This window comes from Melanerpes formicivorus, unplaced genomic scaffold (assembly GCF_026170545.1).
Source record: "Melanerpes formicivorus ecotype bairdi unplaced genomic scaffold, bMelFor1.0.p_v2 SCAF_4, whole genome shotgun sequence".
Lineage (NCBI taxonomy): Eukaryota > Metazoa > Chordata > Aves > Piciformes > Picidae > Melanerpes > Melanerpes formicivorus.
In genome coordinates this window covers 17,539,862-17,564,345 of record NW_027142356.1, presented here as the reverse complement: position 1 = coordinate 17,564,345, position 24,484 = coordinate 17,539,862, and the positions used below count along the sequence as shown (strand labels likewise).

At 37.3% G+C, this 24,484-nt stretch overlaps 1 protein-coding gene across 19 annotated transcripts in view; it reads right to left on the bottom strand.

Moving 5' to 3' along the window:
* Window positions 1-256: 256 nt before the first annotated feature.
* The window catches only part of NEK1 (NIMA related kinase 1), a 45,041-nt gene continuing 20,813 nt past the window's right edge, over window positions 257-24,484 (bottom strand). For 8 of the 19 annotated variants that reach the window (XM_068137097.1, XM_068137104.1, XM_068137106.1 and 5 more), the window contains 18 exons: window positions 23,305-23,407; window positions 19,929-20,012; window positions 19,331-19,414; window positions 17,321-17,398; window positions 16,272-16,367; window positions 15,638-15,811; window positions 14,561-14,635; window positions 14,245-14,479; window positions 13,180-13,332; window positions 11,813-11,998; window positions 11,121-11,235; window positions 10,859-10,941; window positions 9,667-9,884; window positions 7,088-7,242; window positions 6,023-6,234; window positions 4,528-4,661; window positions 4,135-4,267; window positions 257-1,602 (listed from right to left, as the gene is read on the bottom strand). In XM_068137097.1, the coding sequence (XP_067993198.1) occupies window positions 1,589-1,602; window positions 4,135-4,267; window positions 4,528-4,661; window positions 6,023-6,234; window positions 7,088-7,242; window positions 9,667-9,884; window positions 10,859-10,941; window positions 11,121-11,235; window positions 11,813-11,998; window positions 13,180-13,332; window positions 14,245-14,479; window positions 14,561-14,635; window positions 15,638-15,811; window positions 16,272-16,367; window positions 17,321-17,398; window positions 19,331-19,414; window positions 19,929-20,012; window positions 23,305-23,407 (2,332 nt within the window). In that variant the 3' untranslated portion in view covers window positions 257-1,588. Of the gene's footprint in view, window positions 1,603-4,134; window positions 4,268-4,527; window positions 4,662-6,022; window positions 6,235-7,087; window positions 7,243-9,666; window positions 9,885-10,623; window positions 10,709-10,858; window positions 10,942-11,120; window positions 11,236-11,812; window positions 11,999-13,179; window positions 13,333-14,244; window positions 14,480-14,560; window positions 14,636-15,637; window positions 15,812-16,271; window positions 16,368-17,320; window positions 17,399-19,330; window positions 19,415-19,928; window positions 20,013-23,304; window positions 23,408-24,484 lie in introns of those variants that run through there. The other 11 variants (XM_068137110.1, XM_068137107.1, XM_068137105.1 and 8 more) reach the window with 4 other exon arrangements.

Sequence of the window (24,484 nt, the reverse complement as noted above, 5' to 3'; positions counted from 1 at the left end):
ACCAAAGGGGTGGCAGGGGAGGAGAAGAGAAACAGCATAGGACAAAACCAACACCATTTTCAGCAATTATCATATTTTCTTACCATATGAACCAAGGTGTTTATCAAGTAAAGATATGGGGAAAAGAAAAATATGAAAGGTATTTGATGAATTTTATTCTCATTGCAGGTTCTCAGGATACAGCTAAAATGCAGTAAATCTGGTCTATCTTTAAGACTTGGATGTGCTTAAAATAAACAACCCACAAAATGAACACTTTTCAGTGGGCAAAACTTTAATAACACCACCATAAAACAATTATACAAAAATCATGTACATATGTTGACAGACCTAAATAATACATATATATATGTGTGTGTGTATACATATATACACACACATACACTTGATTTTACTTTGTGGAAAAGTACCTTTTGACAGTTTTACATTGTGACTGGCTATAGCTGGGGGGTGGGGGGGAAATAAAATCTATTTTTCTCCAACAGGGCAGTTAGAAGTTTAATAGTTCAGATTTATGACTTTCAGACTTACTGGTTTTGAGATGATGATTGGCAAACAGCAGCATACCCGATGTCTGACAGGAGGAGCAAGGTAATGTGGGGGTCAGAAGAAAGTTGGTTTTTTTTTTGTTTTGTATTCTTTTTAAATTTTGTGGTAGTGGAAATCAACTACAAAACATGAGCTAAAAGATGAGAAGTACTTGTGCCTGCAGTATTACATTTTCCCCAGTGGCTGCTGGAGCCATGAATGTAATGTTAACAAACTGGAGAAAAACTACTGCTTTCAACTGAGCAGCCCTACTGTGTTCTCACTGAGTAGATGACAAAATTCAAAACAGTTCAGTACTTTGCATTTTTGGAAAGGGCTGAGAGGCAGGAAAAAATATTCTAGCTCCAAATTAATTTTAACACTTTAAAAAACCCCAAACATTTCCGTCATGACAGACACGCAAGTACCAATTTGATTGAGAAACACCATAAAGATACTTCAAATGACTGGTTAAAAAGTGAGAGAAGCTTGAAAACACAGTTATTTCTTTATTAAGAAAGAAGTGCAGTACCATTAGATTAAGAAGCTATTAAAATATAACTACAAGGGTAATTTCTTTCTGTAGGTATAAACAGAGACTATTTTAAGTATGTAAGTGAATACTTAGATGTGGGTACTTCCACAACATGGTAATGCTTCCAGTTGCTTAACCATACCAGCCACCTGTTGATAGGGCAGAGATTTTGTATTCCAGGGCTCGGTTTTGTATCAGATTATCTACAGGTATTTCATTCTAGAATTATTTTGGAATTTGAGAGATTACTAGAGGTTTGGGTTTGGTTTGTTGTCAGGTTTTGTTTTTAAAATTTTGGCCATCTATTATTTACTGAACACATATGCAAGTACATCCAAGAGAAGTGTATAGGTAATCTCAGTCTTAAAAGGGATGGTTTCCTCCTCTTCATGGAATCCACGGTCTTTTGTTGAAGTCTGGCTTCTCCCACCCCACATTACATTCTCTACCATAATTTATTATTCAGCTGTGCAGGCTTCGAAGACAAGTATGTACTGCAGCACTAAGGAATTTCCTGAGTCAGTTTTATTCATCATTATCTGTAAAAAGCAGGAGAGGGAGACAGACAGGGGTGAAAAGGAGCAGGACACACACACAAAAAAGTGAAAAAAAACCCCAACGATGTATGTTTACAAAACAAAGTAGGAACCACTATCTAATAAGCAATACAAGAAATCACAGTCACCAGTGAGGTGACTGTTACCAAAACTGCCTTTAAAGCACTACCTGTACTAATATTGAACATGTCATCTCTCTTGGATTAGTGAAATTAAGATAGTTTGATCTCAAGTGGCCTGCTGCAGTTCGAACAATCCTCTTACTAAAGAACAATACAGATTTTTTCTAACTTTCCTTATTTGAAGAGTATAAATTGAGACAGATGTTTATGAACATGCTTGTCTTCTATTCACCTGTATCATAGGATTTTTTCTTTAAGTGTCTGAAATGTAAAGAACTACTTTAAATGCAGTGTATTTTAAATGCCTAAAATGTGAAGTACTGCACCTTTATGTTTTTTTACCACTGATTTGTAAACTCCACAATTAAACTTGAAGCTATTAAAAATAGCCAGTCATGAACTGGCATTTTGCAAGATGAAAGTCGGCTCATTTTAACAGGAGTCATTCAGACAGCAGCTTACAATTTGTGTGCCAACATTTCAGCAAATTGTCATTGAAGCCTTTTAGTACTACTTTTCAATTATCCTTCAAGGCAACGACGTAAGGAAAAGAAACTCTTAACACTGTAGGTACCACTTTCTTCTTCTAAATTACCAGTCCTTGGGACACTGCAAAAATGAACTACTACAATCTATTTTTCCCATTCTGTTATTAAATCAATAAACTGGGGCTGAAAAATTATTTTCAGACACTTTTCTATCATAGTGCTGTAATACAGTATGAAAACAACAGCTGGTTGTTGAATCACAGAACATTAGGGTTTAGAAGGGACCTCAAAACATCATCTAGTCCAACCCCCCTGCCAGAACAGGATCACTGACACTAGATCACACAAGAATGTGTCCAGGCAGATTTTGAGTGTCTCCAGTGCGCTGTCACTCTCACAGCAAAACAGTTTTTCTTTATGTTCACATAGAACCTCCTCTACTCTAGCTTGCAACCACTGCCCCTTGTCCTATCATTGGACATCACTGATAAAAGCCTGACACAACTGAGTGGTTCTGTATCACTAGTAAAGAAAAAATGGGAAAATCTTATTTGCATTAGATTCTTTTAAAAAATATATTTTTAGAACTGTTTTTTAAGACTTCCCCCACAGGTGTTTACATGTAAAACCCATAGAAAGCTGTAATCTTATTTGACCCTTGTTCTTTCCTGCTATTGCAACAAATGTGAAAGATGCAAAAAGGTGGTGTTAGTTACCATGCATTACAAAACTGCAATACATTAGTGATCATCACACAGTTTCCTAAAGCCAATATAATGCTTCTTATCTCAATAAAAATGAGGTTTTAGTTTTTTTTTTCCTCCTCTATCCAGTAGAGGTCTTAATTATAAGAAATCTAAAACCACCTAACTGCAGTTAAATATAGAATTATATAGCTGCTCCATTTTTCACAGGAAAGACAACAACACCCAGATCATCTCTCACCAAAAGTGAGACTCTGAAAGGTCTAGGAACTATCTGTCTAGCTAGTAATCTGTGCTAAGCTAGGCAGGGTTCCCAAGCAAGATCATTTTCTTCATGTATTACTGAGCCACCTGAAAAGTAAGATGGATGGCACCTCCACATCAAGTTCTTCTGTAAAATGAAAATTCTAAGATAAAGAGCCACATGAAATCTTTTCAGAAAAGCAGTGATACTGCAACTTGTTAAAAGTAGAGCTTTGAAGAACAGTATTGTTTTTGCTAAAAAAACCCCCAACCAAACAAACACAACAACCACCAACCCAAAACACTACATAGAATTATCAGGCTTGGAAGGGACCTCAAGGATCATCTAGTTCCAACCCCTGTGCCACAAGCATGGACACCTTACACTAGATCAGGTTGCTCACAGCCACATCCAGCCTGGTCTTAAAAACCTACAGGGATGGGGTTTCTACCACCTCCCTGGGCAACCTGTTCCAGCGTCTCACCCCCCTTGTAGTGAAGAATTTCTAACATCCAATCTGAATCCACCCATTTTTGTTCCATTCCCCCTAGTCCTATCATTACCTGACACCAGCTTTCTTAATTAATTTCATTAATTCTTAAGAATACATTTGTTTTATATCTGGAAGTTTTATTCTAGACTTGCATCTTCCCAATGTGCATAACTGTTCTACATAAGTTAAATAATTTTACAGTGCCTTTCATAAGACAGCTGTTGTTACAACTGATTGTGTATATACATACTGTGGGCAGCATGTGTAATCCAAGTTTGCCACATTTGCTTGCAGCAATAAAAATATCCTTTGGGGGGAAGGGGTGGGGAAAGAAGATGCTTTCATCAATTTAGCCAGTCAATATAACAAAGCACAGATGTTTTGGAACTGCATTATGACTTATTGTATATAACCAAGAAAAACCACAAAACAAGCTGTAACTGCCAGCATGCAGAGAGATTACCTTCTTGGTAGGCACCGTCTGCCATTACTAGGTGAAGTATTTTGGGATACAGATGTTTGTGTTCATTTCCAAGAACAGTCTGAACTATGGTTGAACAAATATCAATATTTTCATCTTCATCTTCATGGATAGCCTGTGAGAAAGGACATTCCATATTGCCAAAATTAAAATTGGTATAGAATGAAATAGTTCAAATTTACTAAAGGCCATTCATGGTTTTCCTCTTTAATCTATAGACGCAGCATCTTCTCTTAATATTTTTGTGTGCCTAACAGAATAAAAGGCTGAAGAAATAAGCATTGATTCTAGTCATATGATGACATTACTGGCACAGTAAACAGCCCTAGGTACTTGTTTTTAAAAATATTCTCCAGTTGAGGTTATTCCACAAACCTTTATTTTCTCATAAACTTCAATGAATTTGTCAAAGCCTATTTCCTGCTCCAGTTTGTATCTCAACTCTTCCAAATGGCTGAAGATACTATCACATTCTTCACATTCACTGGCAATCTCTCCATCACTATTATCTATAAAGAAAGAAGACAACAGTAAAAAACCCCTCAGTTTTCCTACATTCTTAATGCTGTGTCCCTAAAATTGACCACAGAGCATGCAGATCTCTGAAATGAAAGCAGGTAAGCTCAAGGAGCACTAGACAGTACTGGTAGATAAGCAAACACTCAACTTCCGATAAGACAAACTCTGAAATCTAAGATCATTTAAAAAAATATGTCGTATTGCCTGGTAGATCACAGACTTTGTGAGTTAATATTAAAACTCTACTAGTTTCAATTCCTATATATTAGTAGCGTGAGGTACAATCCTGACCAAATCATATCCTTGATTCATGAAAGGAAAAGTTGTAGATGGGTTAAAAACCCAGTGGATGATTTCTAACCATGCATTTAACTTCTGGGTCTTGAATAGATTTGGTTTCAAGTTCTGTCTGTTTCCCTGAATTTTGAAGGCCTTCCTCCCACCCCAACAATCAAACCTGAAATTCTGGTGAAATTAATCTAATAGGCAGGACACTGACACCTGATACCATAAGGCTTACAACAACAGAATCACAGATAGCACTGGTCCGTCTATACCGTCAGCACTGTCAAAAAATGAAAGAAGGTGGTATTTTCTAAGTTGATGAAATACTTATTGGAATGGATTATACAGGTAACATTGTAAAGGTATAGTCAGAGATTTTCCATTTGTTTAAAGTTGTCTTCAATAAACTGAAATTACACAACAGCTAAGTTACAGATTACTTACCGATTTTCTACATCTTTTTATACCTGTATTTGTAGACGTACCTTATTTTACCACAGTAGTAAAATACTTCTATTTCAAAGAGAATCTACAAAACAGAACTGAGACTTCAGGACACCATCATGTATAGCTAACACTAAATGCTAAAAGCAGTAATAAATGTTTCTGTCTCATTTTTAATTTGACTGCAGTAATAGCTATTTTGAGCTAAGGACAAGGTTAATAATTTCATGTTCCTTTTGACTGCCTGTTAAGTTACTTAATTGTAACGCAAGCTGGATCCCAGATACTCCAGTCATGTCAGTTGCTTTTTGTTTTTTTCACTCTTACATTACAGTCATGAATTATTCAAAACATGACATACACAGTGCCTTTAATCTTCCCTGAAAACAATTTTTAGACAACTGTGGGCAAAGTGACTTATGATTACTGCCTAACAAATAGCCAACATTTTATCTGCAATACTTAACATTTGGAAAATCCTATTTTTTAAAACCTTCCCTATAAAAACTATTGATTACAGAGCTTTATTTCATTGTAAGTACACTATGCACAAGCACTAATCATTCAAACAAAGAATAATGTCACCAAATAACTTAAAAAACAGGTGCAACAGAAATGATACCTGACTGCCACTCTTCATTAAGTGCATTTTCACTGCTGGGGTTATTGTCATCATCTTCATCCAGCTCTGTACCATTTGTTAGGCATTCCATGACATTAGCCTTTAAAGTAGACTCCTCCTCTTCACTGAATTCCTCACTAGGCTGCTCCCTAAGCAATTGTTCCATTGAGGCCTGGAGTTCCCGCAAATCTGTATCTGTTTCCCCAAACATACTGAAAGAAAGTGAAAGAAAGTTCATAATTACTTAACAAGACAAACCCTTTAGGAAGAGCTCATTAATTTTGTTAAGTCAACGAAGGGGAAAGCCGATGTAGCTGAAGAGGGTGGTGAAGACAACAAATATTTATGATATTTACATGATTACAGCACTGGTATGCAAGACACAGGGAATAAAGATTAGTGAAACAGATACCAAACCATTTTGTAAAAAGATAATATTAGATCTTTAAATCAACTTTATGAGTAAGTTAATTTAAAAAATCTTTGTATTCACACACTATTTGGAATCCCAGAAGGTATAACATTCCAGATAAAATATCTGGAATAAACATGAGGTCTAGATCTCATAAGAATAGATACAACACATAATGAGATCACTGTAGACTACCTAACCTACGTGAAAGAGTTAAGAGCCACAGCCAGATTTTGAAGGCCCTGAAATAATTTGGGGCACTCGAAGGACATCCCAATACAACGCTAGAGAAGAGAAGATCAGAAAGATTCTCAGAACGTACAAAGAAAGAAAATAGTCATGAAATCTTAATTTCTAGAAGAGCAGTGGCCATCAACTTGGATCTGCTTTAGCCAAATTCAAGGCACAAGAAGCCAGACATAATCACATCTTGGATGGAATTTGGAAAAGAAATTCAGGCAGCTATTGTAAGCACTACATCCCATTAGCTCCTCAATCCTCTGGAAGAAGACTCAAAGCAAAGGGTGACTTAACACAGCATTTTAAAAATTTGGGTAAAACTCTACTGGCAAACTATGCCTACTTGTGTCTAACCAAAAATATTCTTGATCTAAGATGCCTTTTAAAATACTTGATAGACTTGATACACTCACTTTTCCTCCGAATCAGAGGGTCCTTCTTTGGCTTGCTCATCTTCTGTATCATCTACTTCAAGATTATGTTGATGCTGCACATCTGCTACACTGGGAACATCGACTAAAGTTCTGTAGAGTTTGTAAAGATCTGGGAGCGAACACGTTCTCAACATCTGCAAAGGTAAAAGACAGTCTGAGGTTACAAAATACTTTGAAATTAGGTATTAGTTTTTTTTCCTTTTTCATTTGAAGGCTGATTTCAAAATATCATCTCACACATACTCTTAATTGTTGAAAAGATGACATGAATTCAGCTAAAAATAAAGTGTTCCTTCTGCCTTTAAGGGTTACAGTGATTGGAAAGCTGTAAGAGCAGCAAGTGATATACAGATCCTGGGTTTGGGCAGATTTATTCCTCACCTTGATGGCTACCTTAAGAAAACAAACATTGAAGTAGATTAATTACATATATATACACACACATACATATATATATGCAGTTATTTACAATGTATGCATGCCAATCACTTGCAGCTTAGAACCATTCTAAGTAGCTAGCAAAGGAATATTTTGTAAAATGACACAATTACTTTTTTAGATCAATGAAAATAGCAACTTTCATGGTATATTTGAAGGCAGTGCCTACAGTATTAAAAAAGTTCAAATTACAACAGTCACCTGTTGTAATGGAGATAAAGCAACACAGAAACAAAGTAACTGCTCAAAGATCTACCAGATGTCTCTTTTAAGGAGTATTCACCATAGTATTAAAAAAACAAAGGAACTGACACCTAATCTGCACTAAGAAGTTTTGATAATAAGCCTTCCCTTCCTTCAAGAAGGCTCTGAATACCTGCAAACATGCAGTGTTTGCTCCATATCAAATCCCCTAAATGTCAGTGAAAAAAGTTTCTCAGCTGCAGTTTAACCCAGCAGTGTGTTCATACGCATGCTCAAATACCTTATGTCTGTCAGCCCATGGCCAGAATACTATTGCCATCAAATGAGTAACTACCCTTTTTGACAACTATGGGACGACGGAGACGGGAATCAATATGGCTGATCAATATCATCTAGTATTGTTCCTTTATTGCTTCAGCATTGTTCCTTATAAAGCAAGCATAGTACAGAGCAGACAGTAGAGCTGACAGGCTAGTAAGAAGTGCGCAGAAGAAGTGTGTATTAAGAAAAACTTTACAACTTACATAAACTTGGGGGGCATTGCTGGCATGGCTTCACTGGCCCCTCACGAGTGACCACACACTGTACTACTATGGATTATTGGTTAACGTTGATATACGTGTGCGTTCTGTTATTCCAAGATAACTCTCTGTGTTTATGGCTACCAGTACCCTGCTTTGGTTACAGAGTGCGGGCACAGCACTGTTCTGCTATACTGCTAGCCACTTCCGCACTCATGCTGGACACGGCCTACTACCATGTCAGGCTCTAGGCCTACACTGCCAGATTGCTCACACTGCTTATTACAACCATTACCACAGACAACTACTACCAAAGAGAAGGAATAATCAGAAGACTGACTTTACCACATCATTTGAAAGCTTCCAGCTATTTTAAAAAATGGTTCATCACCTGTTACCATGCAGATGCGCCTACAGATAGGACACTAACTCTGCCTTGCTCCCTGCTATAAATTTCCCTACTTTTTGGGCAATAGCTGCAGCAGAGGTGTATTTGGGAAATTCCAGAGTTAAATTTGCAGTTATTGCAAAGGAGCACTGAATGTCCTCTTGCTGCAACCAAATGAGAGGGAACTGTTGCTGTCATCAAGTCTACTGCATGAGTAACAGCAACATATCTGTTGCTTTTCTCAAAGCTCTCTGCAATTATCTAGAGCTCATCTGGTACTGTATTAGCAATTCTGTGATGAACACTTAGGGCCAAAACACAGGCCAAATATGCAGTAAAAAGTGACACCCTGAAGCAATTCATATTGATAGATTGAAGATTTTAATTACACAGCACATGCATGACTTCCTAAATCAAATATGGATATAAAAAATGTCTATCTTCCACCTACTCCAAAATTACTTTTCCTGAAGTCATTTGCCCAAGTGCCAGATAAAGAGCTTCATAAACCAGGGAAGCTAATAATTGGCTAACTCTTGAAGAATCAAAATTAGAGTTATAAATCTGTGTATGCCAATATATGGATTTGTAAAATCAGATGCAAGCTTTATATTCCTGCAGATGTAAACAGGACTACAACTGATACTACACTTCCTAGCAATGCATCATCCAACAGATATTATTCAATATTCAAATAATCAACAGTGCAAATTCACTCATACACTCACAAAAAGAAAAAGAAAAAACAGGGTGGGAGCCAAAAGAAGAAACATTCTTCCTTATCTGGCATTCTCTGACCCAGGAAATCCTTTACTACTCATTGACTGAATGCAACACAGGTGTGCAAGTTTCCAGAAACCCTTGTCCTTGTCACTGCTGTTTTTCCCCAAACTGTTCTGTTTTCTCCAAAATTTGTTCTGGCTTCCTTCAGGCTTGGTAAGAAAATAAGAACAATATTATTATAGAAAACAAGCATTCCTTTTTGGTTTTTTTTTTTTTTAACTTGCCTTTGGGTCATTTGCATCAAAAAGCCCTGTAGAAAGTCCAATCAACAATGAACTTTTGCCTTTATGTTTTGCTGGTGATATGGAGCGTGAACGAGGTACAAAAGGCTCTTCCTGTGAAGACTGAGCTGACAGAACTGGAGAGGCTGTTGTTACAGCTGCAGGCTGCATTACCCTCTGGAATAAGGGTTCAGGTTGTGGAACGTCACTGGAACAAGTTTCTGGTGTAGTAAAAGAAAGTCTGTTACAAATCTAAATAGATTAAAACCCCCATACTCTTAATGAAAAGTTAACTAATGTGAGTAAAAGTTATTTCTGTTGTACAATTAAAATGGAAAATAGATAGCGCTTTAAAAGTACTACAATGTCTTTGGATTATTTTAGTAAATACATTATAATGTGAAATTTTCCCATTTTAACTTCTTGAAATTATACCCCTCTCAGCTATAGCCTGTTCCATTCTCATGCCTCCTAGTTTCTTATTAACTAATCCATGCCTGAAGTTATGGTGTCATCCATTTTCATCTGTTCCTTCTTGCCTTACAGTAGGCTTTTTCAAAGCAAGCTCAACATTATTCACTCAAATAGTGTTAAAAAAACCCCAGTTGCTTAAGCAACCCATACACAGATGCAATAGTATCACCAATTATACTTGACACTATTGCTGATGTACTTTTTAATGTACTGTAAAATATGCAGACCTTCTGAAGTTACTTCAAAGACCTCCAAGAGCAAGCTATTCTTCTATGCAATAAAGGTATAAAAGATTCTCATTAGCAGCTGTTTAAAACAATTTTTATCCATGCTGCAGCTTAATTTGTCTAAAAACAAAGCAACAATTTTATTACGTAAATAATCAGATGTCATAACATTTTAAACAGTTGTTTTAAAAGGTTGCAACATTCAGGAACTTGACATTCACTTTTAACTATCAGAGTTGGTTCATCTGTAGATGGCGTATCTTTGTTGTTACTTGGTTTTTTGGTGACAAAAATGACACCCACAATTTGCCTTCTTTATCCATCTAAAAGTATGATGAACTCAACTGAAAAACACAACAACAAAAAACAACACAAAACAAAAGAGAAAATTAAAACAGAAAAGCTGCTCTGCCATGGTTAGTGAAAAAGTAAGAAGGGTAACTCAAGTACTCCACAACAATAGCTACAACAAACAAAATGAGATTTTGACTGACCTTCTGGAGCTTCCTTTTGTGGCTGAACCTCATCAAGCACTAGTTTCTCAGAAGCTGCCTCATTTCTTCTGTCATGTTGTGTCCTGTTAAAGTACCACATCCAGGGGAAACACCATGTAAAATAGTCATTAGCCTATTGAAAAAGTCACCAAGTGCAGTAAAACTAACATGTCAGTCACTGCTTCATATTCTAAGTGATGGGCCTAAGCACTACTCAATAAAGCCAGTAGTCTGAAGAGAGAGATCAGAAAAGAGCACTTACTTATCCTCTTTCTCTTTTACCCACACTTCATTAACAGTGATGGGATAGTTCTTATTCTGGTGCTTTTTTTCTTCTTGTGTTTCTTCCAACATCTCTGCTTCCAAATCATCAGGCTCTAAAATTAAGTCATATACCTCATGAATAATTAATCCCTAACAACAAACAAAGCAAACAGGAAAGAGCATTCATTTTAAGATTACAGTTAAATCCCTGAACTTGATTAACTTTCTGCATTTTGCAGGAACAACTGATGTTTTGTAACCCCAGAGCATGAAGTTTGTTTCTGATACAAGACAAGAATCTTAAAGCTCCAATGAATTGTCTTTTAAAAACCTCAATGAACAATCCCCCAAATGTCAGCAGGGTGCTGGTATCATATGAGGGGAAATATTCCAGCACAGTTGATAAGGAGAAATGAAGATAAACCAAAGACAACATCAAAACATTTGAAGCACTTCATAATTCCACTTATATTCTAAAGAGTCTCTATAAGCACACAAAAAAAGTTCTGTTAATTTAAATTAGTGAGTCAAATTACAGCACAGGGATAGAAAGCACTTAATCTTACCTAGAAGTTGGTAATAAATAACTGCACGTTATTTTTGGGAAGAAATAAAACTACACAGGATCCTTACTTCCATCTCTGCCTTGGCAAACAGATAGCAAGTAAAATAACTACTGAAGTGACTTACCATCCAGCAGAGTAGGTCCACTCTGCACCTGGGTAAGTCCACCTCTTTGACATTCTTCTGGTATGGTCATTTCAGGCTCTGTGATACCAACTGGTGCTGAAGACTGAGCTCCAACAGTAGGACAAGCTTTCTCTTCCTTCTCCTCCAATGAGGACTGAGGGTCTCCTTCGAGAAGTTCTGCAGTACCTAACACAAAATTATTATTTAAACAGCGTTTTGACAGTTTGATGATACACAATGGTGGGGCTACAAGGTAAATTGGTAACTTTCTGATTCTGTATTCCTTTAAAGAAACAAGAATCAACCAGACTGGAAGAGACCTCCAAGATCATCAAATCCAACCAATCACCCAACCCTATCTAATTAAGTAGATCACAGCACTAAGTGCCTCATCCACACTTAAACACCTCCAGGGATGTTGACCTTACCACCTTCCCTGGGCAGCCCATTCCAATGGGCAATCACTCTTTCTATGAAGAACTTTCTAAAATCAAGCCTGAACTTCTCCCTTCTACAGCTTGAGACCGTGTCCTGTTGCTGGTTACCTGGGAAAAGACGCCAATCCCCACCTGGCTGCAGCCTCCCTTCAGGTAGCTGTAGACAGCAATAAGGTCTCCCCTGAGCCTCCTCTTCTCCATGCTAAACAACCGCAGCTCCCTCAGCTGCTCCTCATAGGGCTTGTGCTCCAAACCCCTCACCAGCTTTGCTGCCCTTCTCTGGACACATGCCAGCAACTCAACATCTTTCCTAAACTGACACAATTCCTCAACTGGACACAGTACTCAAGGTGTGGCCTAACCAGAGCTGAGCACATTCTGAATACAGAATGCATGCTTGCTTTTATAATAGCTATTATCATAAAGAAATTTAGAAATATTAAAATTGGAATTTTACTTCTATATTATCTTTAACTTCAGTTTATACTCAGAATAAGTCTTAAGTCCTTTTGTGCCTGGAAGGACAAAAAGTAGGGATTAACAAAAAAAAAATAAATCCTCTGATATGGTAAGTCAAACACTAAAAAGAATAATATATAGGACCTAGTGTTCACTTATGACATCCTTTTAAAAAACAGACTTGATTCCATCAATAAGCAAAGTCCAAGACTTTCCAATAAAATGAATATTCTTCCTTTTCATTATATCCTTCTTAATTTCTTACCACTTCAGTGAGTGTAAAATATTTTGCTGTCTTCTGGTGTCAGCTTGTGCTGCCATTTAGAACATTTAGTACTGAGGCAACATACAGAAGTAAAAAGCAAGACCGAGGATAGAATATGCTTGTATGACTTCAGGATTGTTCTCAGTGGATATACTGTCCATCTGGCACTAACTATTCTCGCAGTACAGATTACCACCTCTGCTTACCATTTATTACATCTAGTTCCTCAAGTAGGTCGGTTTGCAGCTGCAACTCAGCTTCTCCTAGGATCTTCAGGACTGAATCAGTGGGGCTTTTGCCCCACACTTTCCTGTGGGGTTCACCAATGTCTAACTTAATTACTTCGCCCAGAGTTTGACCTGTTTGGACATAAACAGAAATATAGAAACTTTTATTCATTTTATATGTAATAAAGAAACAACCAACCTCCACAAAACTACAAACTACGAAGCCAGATGCCACCTCGCCCCAAGTCAGGCAGCCTAAGGGTAGTGCTCAAAGGTCTAGTGATGTTCTTCTGCCAATTTCTATTAATACCAGGAGCTATTCAATGCCAGTCAGCATTTGTAACTTAATAGCAGCAGGTGATCTTTGCAGTAATTCAATTGCTCCAAAACAAAGCAGCATAAGAAATGTTTAGAACTGGCACGAGATGCTCTTAACTTTATCTGAAACAGGAAACTACGACATCTCCTGTCTTGCTGTCCCTGGACACTGGTTTCTGCTATTGCTTCCTCCAAGGAGGACAGAGGATACAAAGCAACAAAGAACATAGCAAAAGATGACACTTTTTTTTTTCGTTTTCTATGCTATGGAGTCAGTCAAATTCCCAATGATTAATTATTTCTACAATGTGAAACAGACCCTTAGCAACACAAAAATTGAGAAGACTCTCCATCTTTCTTGTTCTACCAGTAACATGAAAGGATTTTAAACTTAAGGTATATGAAAATTTCTCTTTTAAGTGCTTATTTATTCATTCTTTTAAATCAGTGCTTTTTAAAGAGCCATTCACAAAGAAAGCTCAAAGAAAGTAATCATGCATTTAATAACACATTTGCTGAAATTAGGAAACCTGTTGACTCTCCTTCAGGCCATTTAACTACTCAGCCTGTGTGTTATTCCTCATCCCAGGGAATCTCTAACCCCTTGTTTTTAAAATGACACTGCTACTAACAAGACTATAATAACAAGTACTTGTTTTGTAGGAACAGGCACTACTTACAGTAGACTGATTTACTGATATCAAGGTGATGAAAAAAAGTACTTACGGTCTGTTCCGGAGAGAGAATCCTCCATTGATAACTCAGCTAAAGGAACCACCAATTCAGATGCTCCAGATTCCCATTTTTTACGATCTCCTAGAAGTGGATGGTCACCTTCTTGTTGTTCCTTACCATCTTCAGACCCAGTTGATTCAGAAACGTTTTTACAGTCCTTTTGCTCTCTCTCATCTTCTTGAGCTTTAAGATTTTGATTTAATCTTCTCAGTATTTCTCGTTTATTCTGAAAAAAATAGCCAACATGTATTACTCAAAGCAGTATGTTTCTCAAAGGAAGAAATCACTAAATGAAGCTGAATATAACCTGGCATACTTGCATTGCCAAATCTGGCTTCTTTATTTCCTCCTCAGCATCCTGGATAGCAGTTACATTTTCATCCTTTAAGTCCAAGAAGCACGAAAAAACAAACAAAACAAAACAAAACCTTGAAAATATCAGCAGACATAATAGTGAAAAATTATGTCTATAAATTTTCCTTTGACAACTGCACACAGACTGCAAAAGAACATATGATCCTTCTGGTTTTATGGGGTTTCCCAAAGACAGAATTTCAAAGGAGAAGAGACAATTTTAGTGATATGTAAATAGACTGAAAATCCAAGTTGAAATTGTAGAATTTGTAGTCTTTTTGTACAAGGCTTTACTTCTCTAATGGAAATTGCTCTGTGTGCAATTTTTCAGTCAATTATAGTTGTCATCTTGCATCACTCTAAGACAAACTATCCATGTGTAAAAAATCTGCTTACAATTTAGTATCTGTCAAATGTTTTATTTTTCCAGCTATCAACTGACATCTTCCTATTTAGCACTTGTTACTTAAATGGTGATAGTTGAGCTAAGTGCATAAGCATTTACAATATAAGAACCCAAGATCACAGAAAAGAGAAATGAGGAAACCTCTAACACTGCTCAAAACAGTAAGGAGAGACATGACTACCAGATTCAAGTCTTTTACACCTTATATTCACTACGAGCTTTCAAACTCACTGAAAACAAGAATGAATATAAATTAGTCCTATTATTCAAAATTTATTTTCTCACTTCCACCAGGTTACCAACTCCTTAATGCCCCTCTTCAAAAGGCTGATGAAAGTGCTGCCTGGATCAAAACTGTAACTGCAGCCTAGGGTTCATCAGAAACCATTTTTTTATAAAAATGAATGAATTTGAGGTGCAGTGTGGAGATGTATTTTGACAGCTGCCATGCTTGGTTTCTTTTACCCTTCTTTTTTTCCCTAATTAGAAGAAACAAGTACTCCTAACAATTTTTTTTTTCCTACCTGGTCCATAGGTCCTTCTAAAAACTCTTTTTTTATCTGAAGTAGCTGCTTTGGTTGTTGATTTTTCCATTAATTTTACCCTCCTAGGAAAAGTACCTACCACACCCACTTCCTTCAAAGCAGAAGTCATGGAGATGACTGGTGTACTGGGCTTCACTAGAAGCTGTGGCTTAGGAAGAGCTGCTTCAAGCTCCTGTAGTCCATGCACAGGACTGTGTTCTGTAGTTCCCACATGAAAAGGCACATCAGAATTCTTTACCCCTTTTGCTATCAGCTGTATAAATTAAATTAAAAACAAGTATCATATTAACTTCAAAACTTTGCATATTAAACAGTATTATCAAATAGATGTCTGTGAACCTTAGAAAAGGACAGTCATGCCACACGTTTTCTAAGGAAAGATAATTTACAACTGTACATGTGAGCTGTTTCAAATTTATCAGCTTTGAAACATCTTTATGCTCCAGTAAGTTACAGATTATTAGTAATATACTTCAGGTGATCCTAATGATTCTTTGGTTTAACGTTCTTAAATTCTTGAACCAAATTCTTCATTCAAATATAACTACGATAAGGCTTCTCCTAAGAGAATTCTGACTGACAGATGCTCTCCTCTGTTTCAGAAGGGAATCTAATTATCTAAGCATGAAAAAAAATCACAGTACAGGATTTGAGTCATAGAAGATACAGCACCACAGACTGACTGCATTTAACAGATTTAACAGTTTTCTTACATGTTCTTCCCACGCTATCTTCTCTCTTTCATATGCTTCCTTTCTCTTTCGATCTAACCGTTCTTTCAGAACTGCAGCTCGAGCATTTACTTGGGCCTACAGGAAACCAGCAGCAAAAGCAAACCAAAACAAAAACCAAGAGACAAACAAGAAAGGAAAAAAAAATTTAAAAATCAAGATCATAAACCACATTAGTGCCCCATTCTATGGAACATTTTCAGCTTAAGTTCATTATTACTGTATAGACTGTGACAATCAAAATCACAAGTAAGCGTAACAACTGATCTATGTTGCAAACAGTGGTAACTCCTCACAACTTAATTCGCTCTTGGTTTGCTTATGTTTTTAGTATACACTGTTATCTTAAACAGTAACATAAAATTAGAATCTCTACTTAAAATTAGTTTTGAACCGAATTTTACTAAGTTACTTAACAAAGTTTTAGTAATTGTTTCACCTCTAGTTTTAAGGTTAGGCATATGGTTAGCTTATTTTCACATTGCCCCTTGCAGATGATGGGGAAAGAGAAAAATCATAGAGTAGACACAGTAATAATACTTGCCATGTGTCATATGGTAGATACAGTTATTGATATAAGAACATTATATTGATACAAGAACATTACATGCATTTACCTGAAACACACTTCATCAGAGAAGTATACAGCTCACCTTCCAAACCACATATAGACCATGTCAGCACACTTAAGGAGCTTTGCCTTTATTTTTTTAAGCTAAAATAATATTATTTAAGATACATCTTCCCTCTCAGTATCAAAATGCTATTTTAGTTATACCAAAGTGCCTTTAGGGCTACAGCTGACCTAGAGATGTCAAAGACAGATCGGAAGAATCCTTGACTTGCTATGCTATGGCACAACATTTCTTTTGGGATTAACGGTTGAACATTGTTGTCACTTCTCTACGGTTAAAATAAAAACCTCCTGTAGTGCATGTATGAACAAATTATTGATAACAAAAATCAATATAAGAAACTTCACAAAACAATTTAAGAACAGTGAGTTCTATCTCCTCTACCCCCACAATTACCTTCTGCATTTCTATCTTCTTGCGTTTCAGTTCTGCTTCCTCACTTGATTCTTGTCCATCAGAACTGGTGGCTTCACTCTGCAAAATAGGAGTCCTCAGAAAATTATCCTTTATTAATGCATTTTAAAAAACTGAGTCATTTGAGTGGCTACTTGGATCATTTAGACTGACTGTATGACTGACACGGGTCATAATTTCACTAGGTAACTCCTCACTCAAACTTAATGTCTACTTGGATAGAATTTCATATTTGAGATTTGTAAAGGGCTAGCTTTGCTTGTTTTTCTTCAGTCCTTTGGGATATTTTTCCCTTTTTCTACAAAAAGACATGAATCTCTTAGAAGCCAAGAAGAAAGTAATGTGCCTGCTGCTGCAAGAGAAGTTACCTGACAATGCTGATTCTCACCTGCCATCCCTCATCACTGTTGCATGCTCTGCAGGTAAGGTATACAAGAAAGGTTAGATGTTCTAGAATTCCAGTTTCTTCCATTGTATGCACCCCAAAGAAGTGAGGTGGTGGGTAAGGGCTAAGTGGGTGAGGGGTAAAATGGAAACAAGTAAGTCTATCTCTGAAATCTGTTTCCAGTCTCTCTTACTTCTTTTCATAGCCTCTGCATATTCCTATTTACAAAACAAACTGAAAGAGCTACAGAAAAAGGTTCTGACAGGAGCTTTTTATTGTTCATAACCAACTTGTGGAGATCTTTTAGTTAAACAATTTAGAAGGTTTCTTGCAGTGTTAGAAAAAGAGTATTAATAGAAATAATCTGACAAAACAGAATCAAGAATGTTACCAATTTTTTAAAGTTAAAATTAAAAATTATAATAATAAAAAAAGGTTAATGCTTTCAATCACCTAACAGGAAAAAAAGATGACTGGAAAGTACATTTCACTTTCCAGTGCAACAGAAAACCTTCAGAAAAAATAATTTGGCACTTGTCATAAGCAAAGAAATGAATACAGATTAATCTATTGTATATAAAATACCTGCAGCTAGGGTGGGTGAACTCATTTTGAGAGAAGTGCGGCAGCTGCTCATTGGAAAAAAAGAAAGAAACAGTGCAGTAGAGCCATGGCTCTATGCTGGTAACATCTCGGCACTGCTCTCAGTATTTTAAGGGTACTCACGACGCAGTAAGATTTCAGAGGGCCGTGTATGGGGATGACTAGTCTCACTACGGCAATCTCGAAGCTTACTTAAAAGCAGCAGAGTAGACCTAGAGTTATGAGTGTAATCAGCAGCAAATGCAACTACAGCCACATGGGTTTATGGTGAATCACCTTCGTGTTTTATGTGACTCAGGTCTAGCGATAGACTTCACTGACCAGCCTCCACAATAACCTTCCAGACCCCAAATTTCCTCATGCTCCCATGAGGAAATTTAGGAGAACAATCCATGCTGGTCACAGACATATCCACTAGCACAATTGTAGAAAGTTTGCATGCTGTTTGAGATAGTCTGGGTCATCTGTATCAAGATTTGAAGGGCTCCTCTTCAACACACTAAAATGTTTCACCTCAGTCAAGGCACTGAATTTGGTTCCCTTGCATCTGATTAATGAGGTGCAATCCAAGTTAAAGAAATTAGGAAAACAATGGACTATTTCAGCATTAAAAACAAACCAAAAGCCAACAAAAAAGACAAAATCAAAACCCAACAACCACCCTACCACAACCTACAGCAACATAATTTTGGAACTCTGTTTAGCTGATGTGGTAGTCCAAAGAAACTGAGTGGTACTGGGCATCAAGTAAATGGATTGTTTCCAGGGGTGCCTTGGACTACTTGACACCTTCGGAAGCATTCATTCTTCATCTACTTAATGAACATACTGTTTCAGTTTTGTTTTATTACAAATATATTTTGGAGAAGTTATGTTTGGGGAAAAAAAACCTGTATTGATTAACCTTATGACAGGAATTTCTAACTTTAATACACAACTACAGAATCTAGGAAAAGAATCACTTCATATGTACTCTGTTTGACCAGACAACTTTTCAAACCAACCTTCTCTCCACGCAGTTTTGCTCTAATCTGTTGACGTTCATTAAAGTTTTGTAGCCGGATCTGTCTTAATCTTGCCAAATACTCCTAAGGGAAAGAAAGTAACTAAGTTTCAGTTATACTGAAACTGTCTTCAGTATGGTTAATTAAAGGACATAAGACTCAACAACTTTTAAAAAGAACCCAAACAAGAGTTGGGTGAACTCCCCCATAACTATCATCACATTGGCATTTACTAATCCCCAGAAAAAAATCCCACGTACAGAAAATAAAGACAACTACCCTTGTGTTTTATATATTGGAGACTAGGACTGGTTACATTTTTCACTGCAGGATTAAGTTATAGAGAGTTATGTCTGTATGGATGCAAATTCAAGAATTTCTCTGAGACACACAACTATTAATTTCATTATTTTAAAAAAAAAATCCCAACAATAGACACACTCAAATCTAAAACTTTATACAGTAAATTACTTCTTTGGGGTTTATAAAGTCCTTTTATTTTGTTATACAGATAAACCATGCAGGGAGACTAGGCACAATCACGGTCAAAACAGCGCTATTCATGATGAGCACAGTGGCAAGCATGCAGCAAGCATACCTCTTCCTCCTTGTTTCTGGATTTCCTTCCTCTTGCAGAAATGGGCCTGCCTCCATAGATATCTGCCACGTTTTGCAGTGTACCCTGTTTGCCATTTAACGGTATCACATTTACAGTGGCTGGGGCAGTACAATTACCTGCTTTATCCAACAGCATTCACTTAAAAGAAACTAAATCCATCAACGATCTGCAGTTCTTCTGAAGTTAACTGGTAACACCTTTTCACTTACATGAAACATGACAGTAGTAACTCAGGAGTTATCCTGAGTAGCCAAAGAGAGAGAGAGAGCAGAGATTTAAGAATATAGTTGTCCCCTCTCTGCAATTCTGATCTCCTCCTGTGTTCGAGAACTTAAATTCTGATGGTCACAAATCTGGATTACATTCAAATTGTATAGAAATTACGGCACAAATTGGCATTTCTGCTTGTTGAGCCAAGCCTAAAATATAAGTGGAATCTTTCTATGGTCTTACACTAAGATTTTTCCACAGTGACAACTTTTTAAAAAATATACTACAAGTACCAAACTCAAAACCCTAATAAAATACTTAAATACACATGCTACCTCTAAGAAGCTGTGTTAAATCCCTAATACATATGCATTCATAGTGTACAATCTTGATTAGGCGGTGTCCTAACTGTCAACAAATGATTCAATTTTAAGGAAGTCCAATACAAAATATTGTAAGAATCACTTAACTTGAAGTTTCCTGCTTGGATTAAAATCCAAAATAAATCCAAAATAGTTAAATTATTTTGTTCATAGTGCACCATAAGCCTCTGCTGAATAGGTTAAATACATCTTGATTTGTTAACACACAGTCAAGAAAGCAAGCATCTACATTAGATGGATGTTAGATAGACAGATGTTAGTTAGATAGATCGGTCTTATTAAATACCAGCTTTCTCAAGTTTGAGTGCAGAGAACCATGAGTAAGTAAATACTCCAGTTAAGTTCTTGATAGAGAGGCCTGAAGCCAAATATTCTGGCTGAACAGCCTCTCAAAATGATTTTAAAAAAAATGTAAAAAAATCAATAACTCAAGGAAACAGCCCATTTCTGCGGTTCAGTGATTGGGGGATTAAAGAAAAAAATTGAAGGAACCATCCTGCAGATAAGAGAAGTACCGTACATTAATAAGGACTAGAATTCTGGTTTCAGCTTGAACATTAAGCCCCACCTCCACTGAGATCTACTGCCAGATAGTCAAATTGTTTTCCTACACAAATAGAAGAACTTCTATCAATGGCAAATAATAGTACATCAATTTGGAATCCTGACTTCAGGTTCTAAGTCTTAAAACATCTGGAAATTACTTCTGCAACTGCTCAGTAACCTCCTTCGTTCAGTATTCAGTATTCCTAAGGTTGGAAGAGACCTCAAAGATCATCAAGTCCAACCTGTCACCACAGACCTCATGACTAGAGTAGGAAGGACACTACTGCCCACTGCAGGCTTGAACTCATGACCTTCCCATTAAGGGTCTGATGCGCCCTTGCTTTATTACACCAGCCAGTTAAGAATAAAACATTTGGGTTCAGTTGAATGTATCAGAGAAACAGTAAGCTAAATACTTGGGTATCTTGCATATCGATCTCATACATTTATATTAATGCCGACAAAGTTAGCAACAAAATGTCAGCAAGTGCTGCTAAGGACTTGTCTAAGAGGCAGCTCTCTTAGCAAAAATTGTTTATTTTTCCAAAATTACTTAGTGGTCTTCCAAGTTTTTAAGATCAGAATCGGTTTCAGACTGCTTTAAATCACACACACACAAATCTAAGGATACTTCATCAAGCAGTGCATCCAAGTACCTAAGAATTGCTTACTGTAAGTGAAATAATGCCTGAAACAAAGACCTGGCTGTAAATCATGATCTGATGTTCAGACATAACTCAAGATGCTTCTATAAATCTGCAGTTGGTCTCATTTCACTGCAGTGCCAGCATGGTCAGTTTAATTTCAGCAGCTGACAGTGACACTGTGAGACTTCCTTGTACAGGAATAGTGTGGAGAAGAACTCAAAATCAACATTCTCTGCATTATGAAAACACAGTTCAACAAGTCCTACTGCCAATGAATAATTTCCAAGATACCTTTATTGCAAAAGACACTTCCTGAAGCAATACTGAACTTAGAACTGCAGGCATAAGAACACCAAAGATTTTATGACACTTCCCACTAGTTTCTCTCTAAAGAGTGAAGGCTTTAGAAACATTAACCTTAACAGAGAGACTGCTTCATAATACCTTCTCAATAAGCAGAATGTCTTCTTATAAAGCACAGCACTGTATCTGATCATTAGTTGTATCAAGCTTAATCAAATGTCAATCAAACTACAAACAGATCAAAACAAATGTTCCAAAACACACAATATCAAGTTAAAGATACGGGGGAATTTTTTTTTCTTTTGTAAATAAATGGACTACCATGAGAAAGGTATCATACAATTCTGCTATGTTTCCCTAAAATCAATAACAAAATGATGAAAACCTACCTTATATATTTTTTTTCTTCTTTAATACTCAAGGAAAATATTAGCATTAGAATTAACCAGGTTGGAAAAGACCTTTGAGATCACTGAGTCCAACACTGTCTAATCAACTAAACCATAGCACCAAACGCCCCATCCAATCTCTTCTTAAACACCTCCAGTGACGGTGACTCTGCCACCTCCCTGGGCAGCCCATTCCAATGGCCAATCACTCTTTCTGTGACAAACTTCTTCCTAACATCCAGCCTAAACCTCCCCTGGCGCAGCTTGAGACTGTGTCCTCTTGTTCTGGTGCTGGCTGCCTGGGAGAAGAGACCAACGCACACCTGGCTACAGCCTCCCTTCAGGTAGTTGTAGACAGCAATAAGGTCTCCCCTGAGCCTCCTCTTCTCCAGGCCAAGCAACCCCAGCTCCCTCAGCCTCTCCTCATAGGGCTTGTGTTCCAAACCCCTCACCAGCTTTGTGGCCCTTCTCTGGACACGTTCCAGCAACTCAACATCTTTCCTGAAGTGAGGGGCCCAGAACTGGACACAGTACTCAAGGTGTGGCCTAACCAGTGATGAGTACAGGGGCAGAATGACCTCCCTGCTCCTGCTGGTCATGGTGTTCCTAATACAGGTTAGGATGCCATTTGCCTTCTTGGCCACCTGGGCACACTACTGCCTCATGTTCAGCAGGATGTTAACCAGTATCTCCATGTCCCTTTCTGTCTGGCTGCTCTCCAACCGCTCTGACCCCAGCCTGTAGCACTGCATGGGGTTGTTGTGGCCAATGTGTAGAACCCAGCACTTTAGCCAGTATTTCATGGTTATGGTACTACTTCGAAGATTCTTAAAGCATAATGCAGCGTTAATATACGTAGGAAGACAAGATTCCATACCATGTGTCCCTGAGCTCGAGCTTTGTTTTCCATGGCTTCTCTCTTTCGTTGCCAGAATTCTTCAACTTGCACAGCTCTGTCTGCAGCTATCCATCCTTTTTGCCTAAGTAATTGGAATACAGCAAGATGAAAGTCTCTGAAATAAGACACTGAAAAAAATCCCTCTGCATTTATTCTAACTAGAACATACAGAAAAAAAGTAAAATATCTGTCAGGAAGACATCTTCATAAAAATGCCTTTTGTAATAAAAAATGGAAGCCAGAGTTCCACAAAATGGAGGATAATAACCTCAGCTAAATTAAAACAACAATTAAAAATAAAATAAAATCAAGAAAACCCAAACAACAAGAAACAAACCCCAAACCATTACTTTGTCCTTCCAGATACTGGTTGTCAAAACAAAAATTCATGTCCAAACAGTTACATTTTCAGAAATCTCAGCTTGATTCGTTAGTGCTACAAGTTGTGAAACAGAAGACTCCTTCCATCAGAAATGGGCAAGAATTCATCACCTGAGTCAGTCAGTAAGGTCAGTACTGCAGCAGACTTACAAGATTGACCTATGTTTGGACTAAAAGCTTCTACCACTTACATAGTTAGTAGAGTGCTAGAATTTTCCAAGGGTTCTGGCAACTCCTTTTGAGGGATAATGGGGAATTTTTGTTTGATTTTTAAAGGGACTGTAAAAGAATTTTCCTACTTTAGAATTAGCCATAACAAGATGGGGTTTTGTCACATGTTCTATCCCAGGTCAGGGACCTGCTTAGGTAGACAAGAAGGCTATGTTAAGTTACTGTAACTGAGCACCTGGCAAGTCTCCTACTGTACACACATGGTCATTTTGCAGAGGAGCCTGTTTCTGACAAATCATTTAGAAATGCACTCAGAGGAAGCTTTCTATCAAAAAAACCTGAGCAGTGGTGTAAAGTAGTCTAATAAACGGTGAAATGATGACAATCTCCCTTCCAAGGTTCGACTAGCCTAGCGTGACCGAAGAGTACTGGGGGTCCACCAACAGGTGGGAAATTGCAATAAGCCAATAGCCATAACCCATCAGGCTGAGACTGTTAAAGAATCATTTTGCAATACAGGAGCTCTTGCGAGCAATGCATAAATTAATCAGCACACTAATTAAACATCCTTGCGTCTTCCATATGCTATGATTCATTAGAAGGAAGA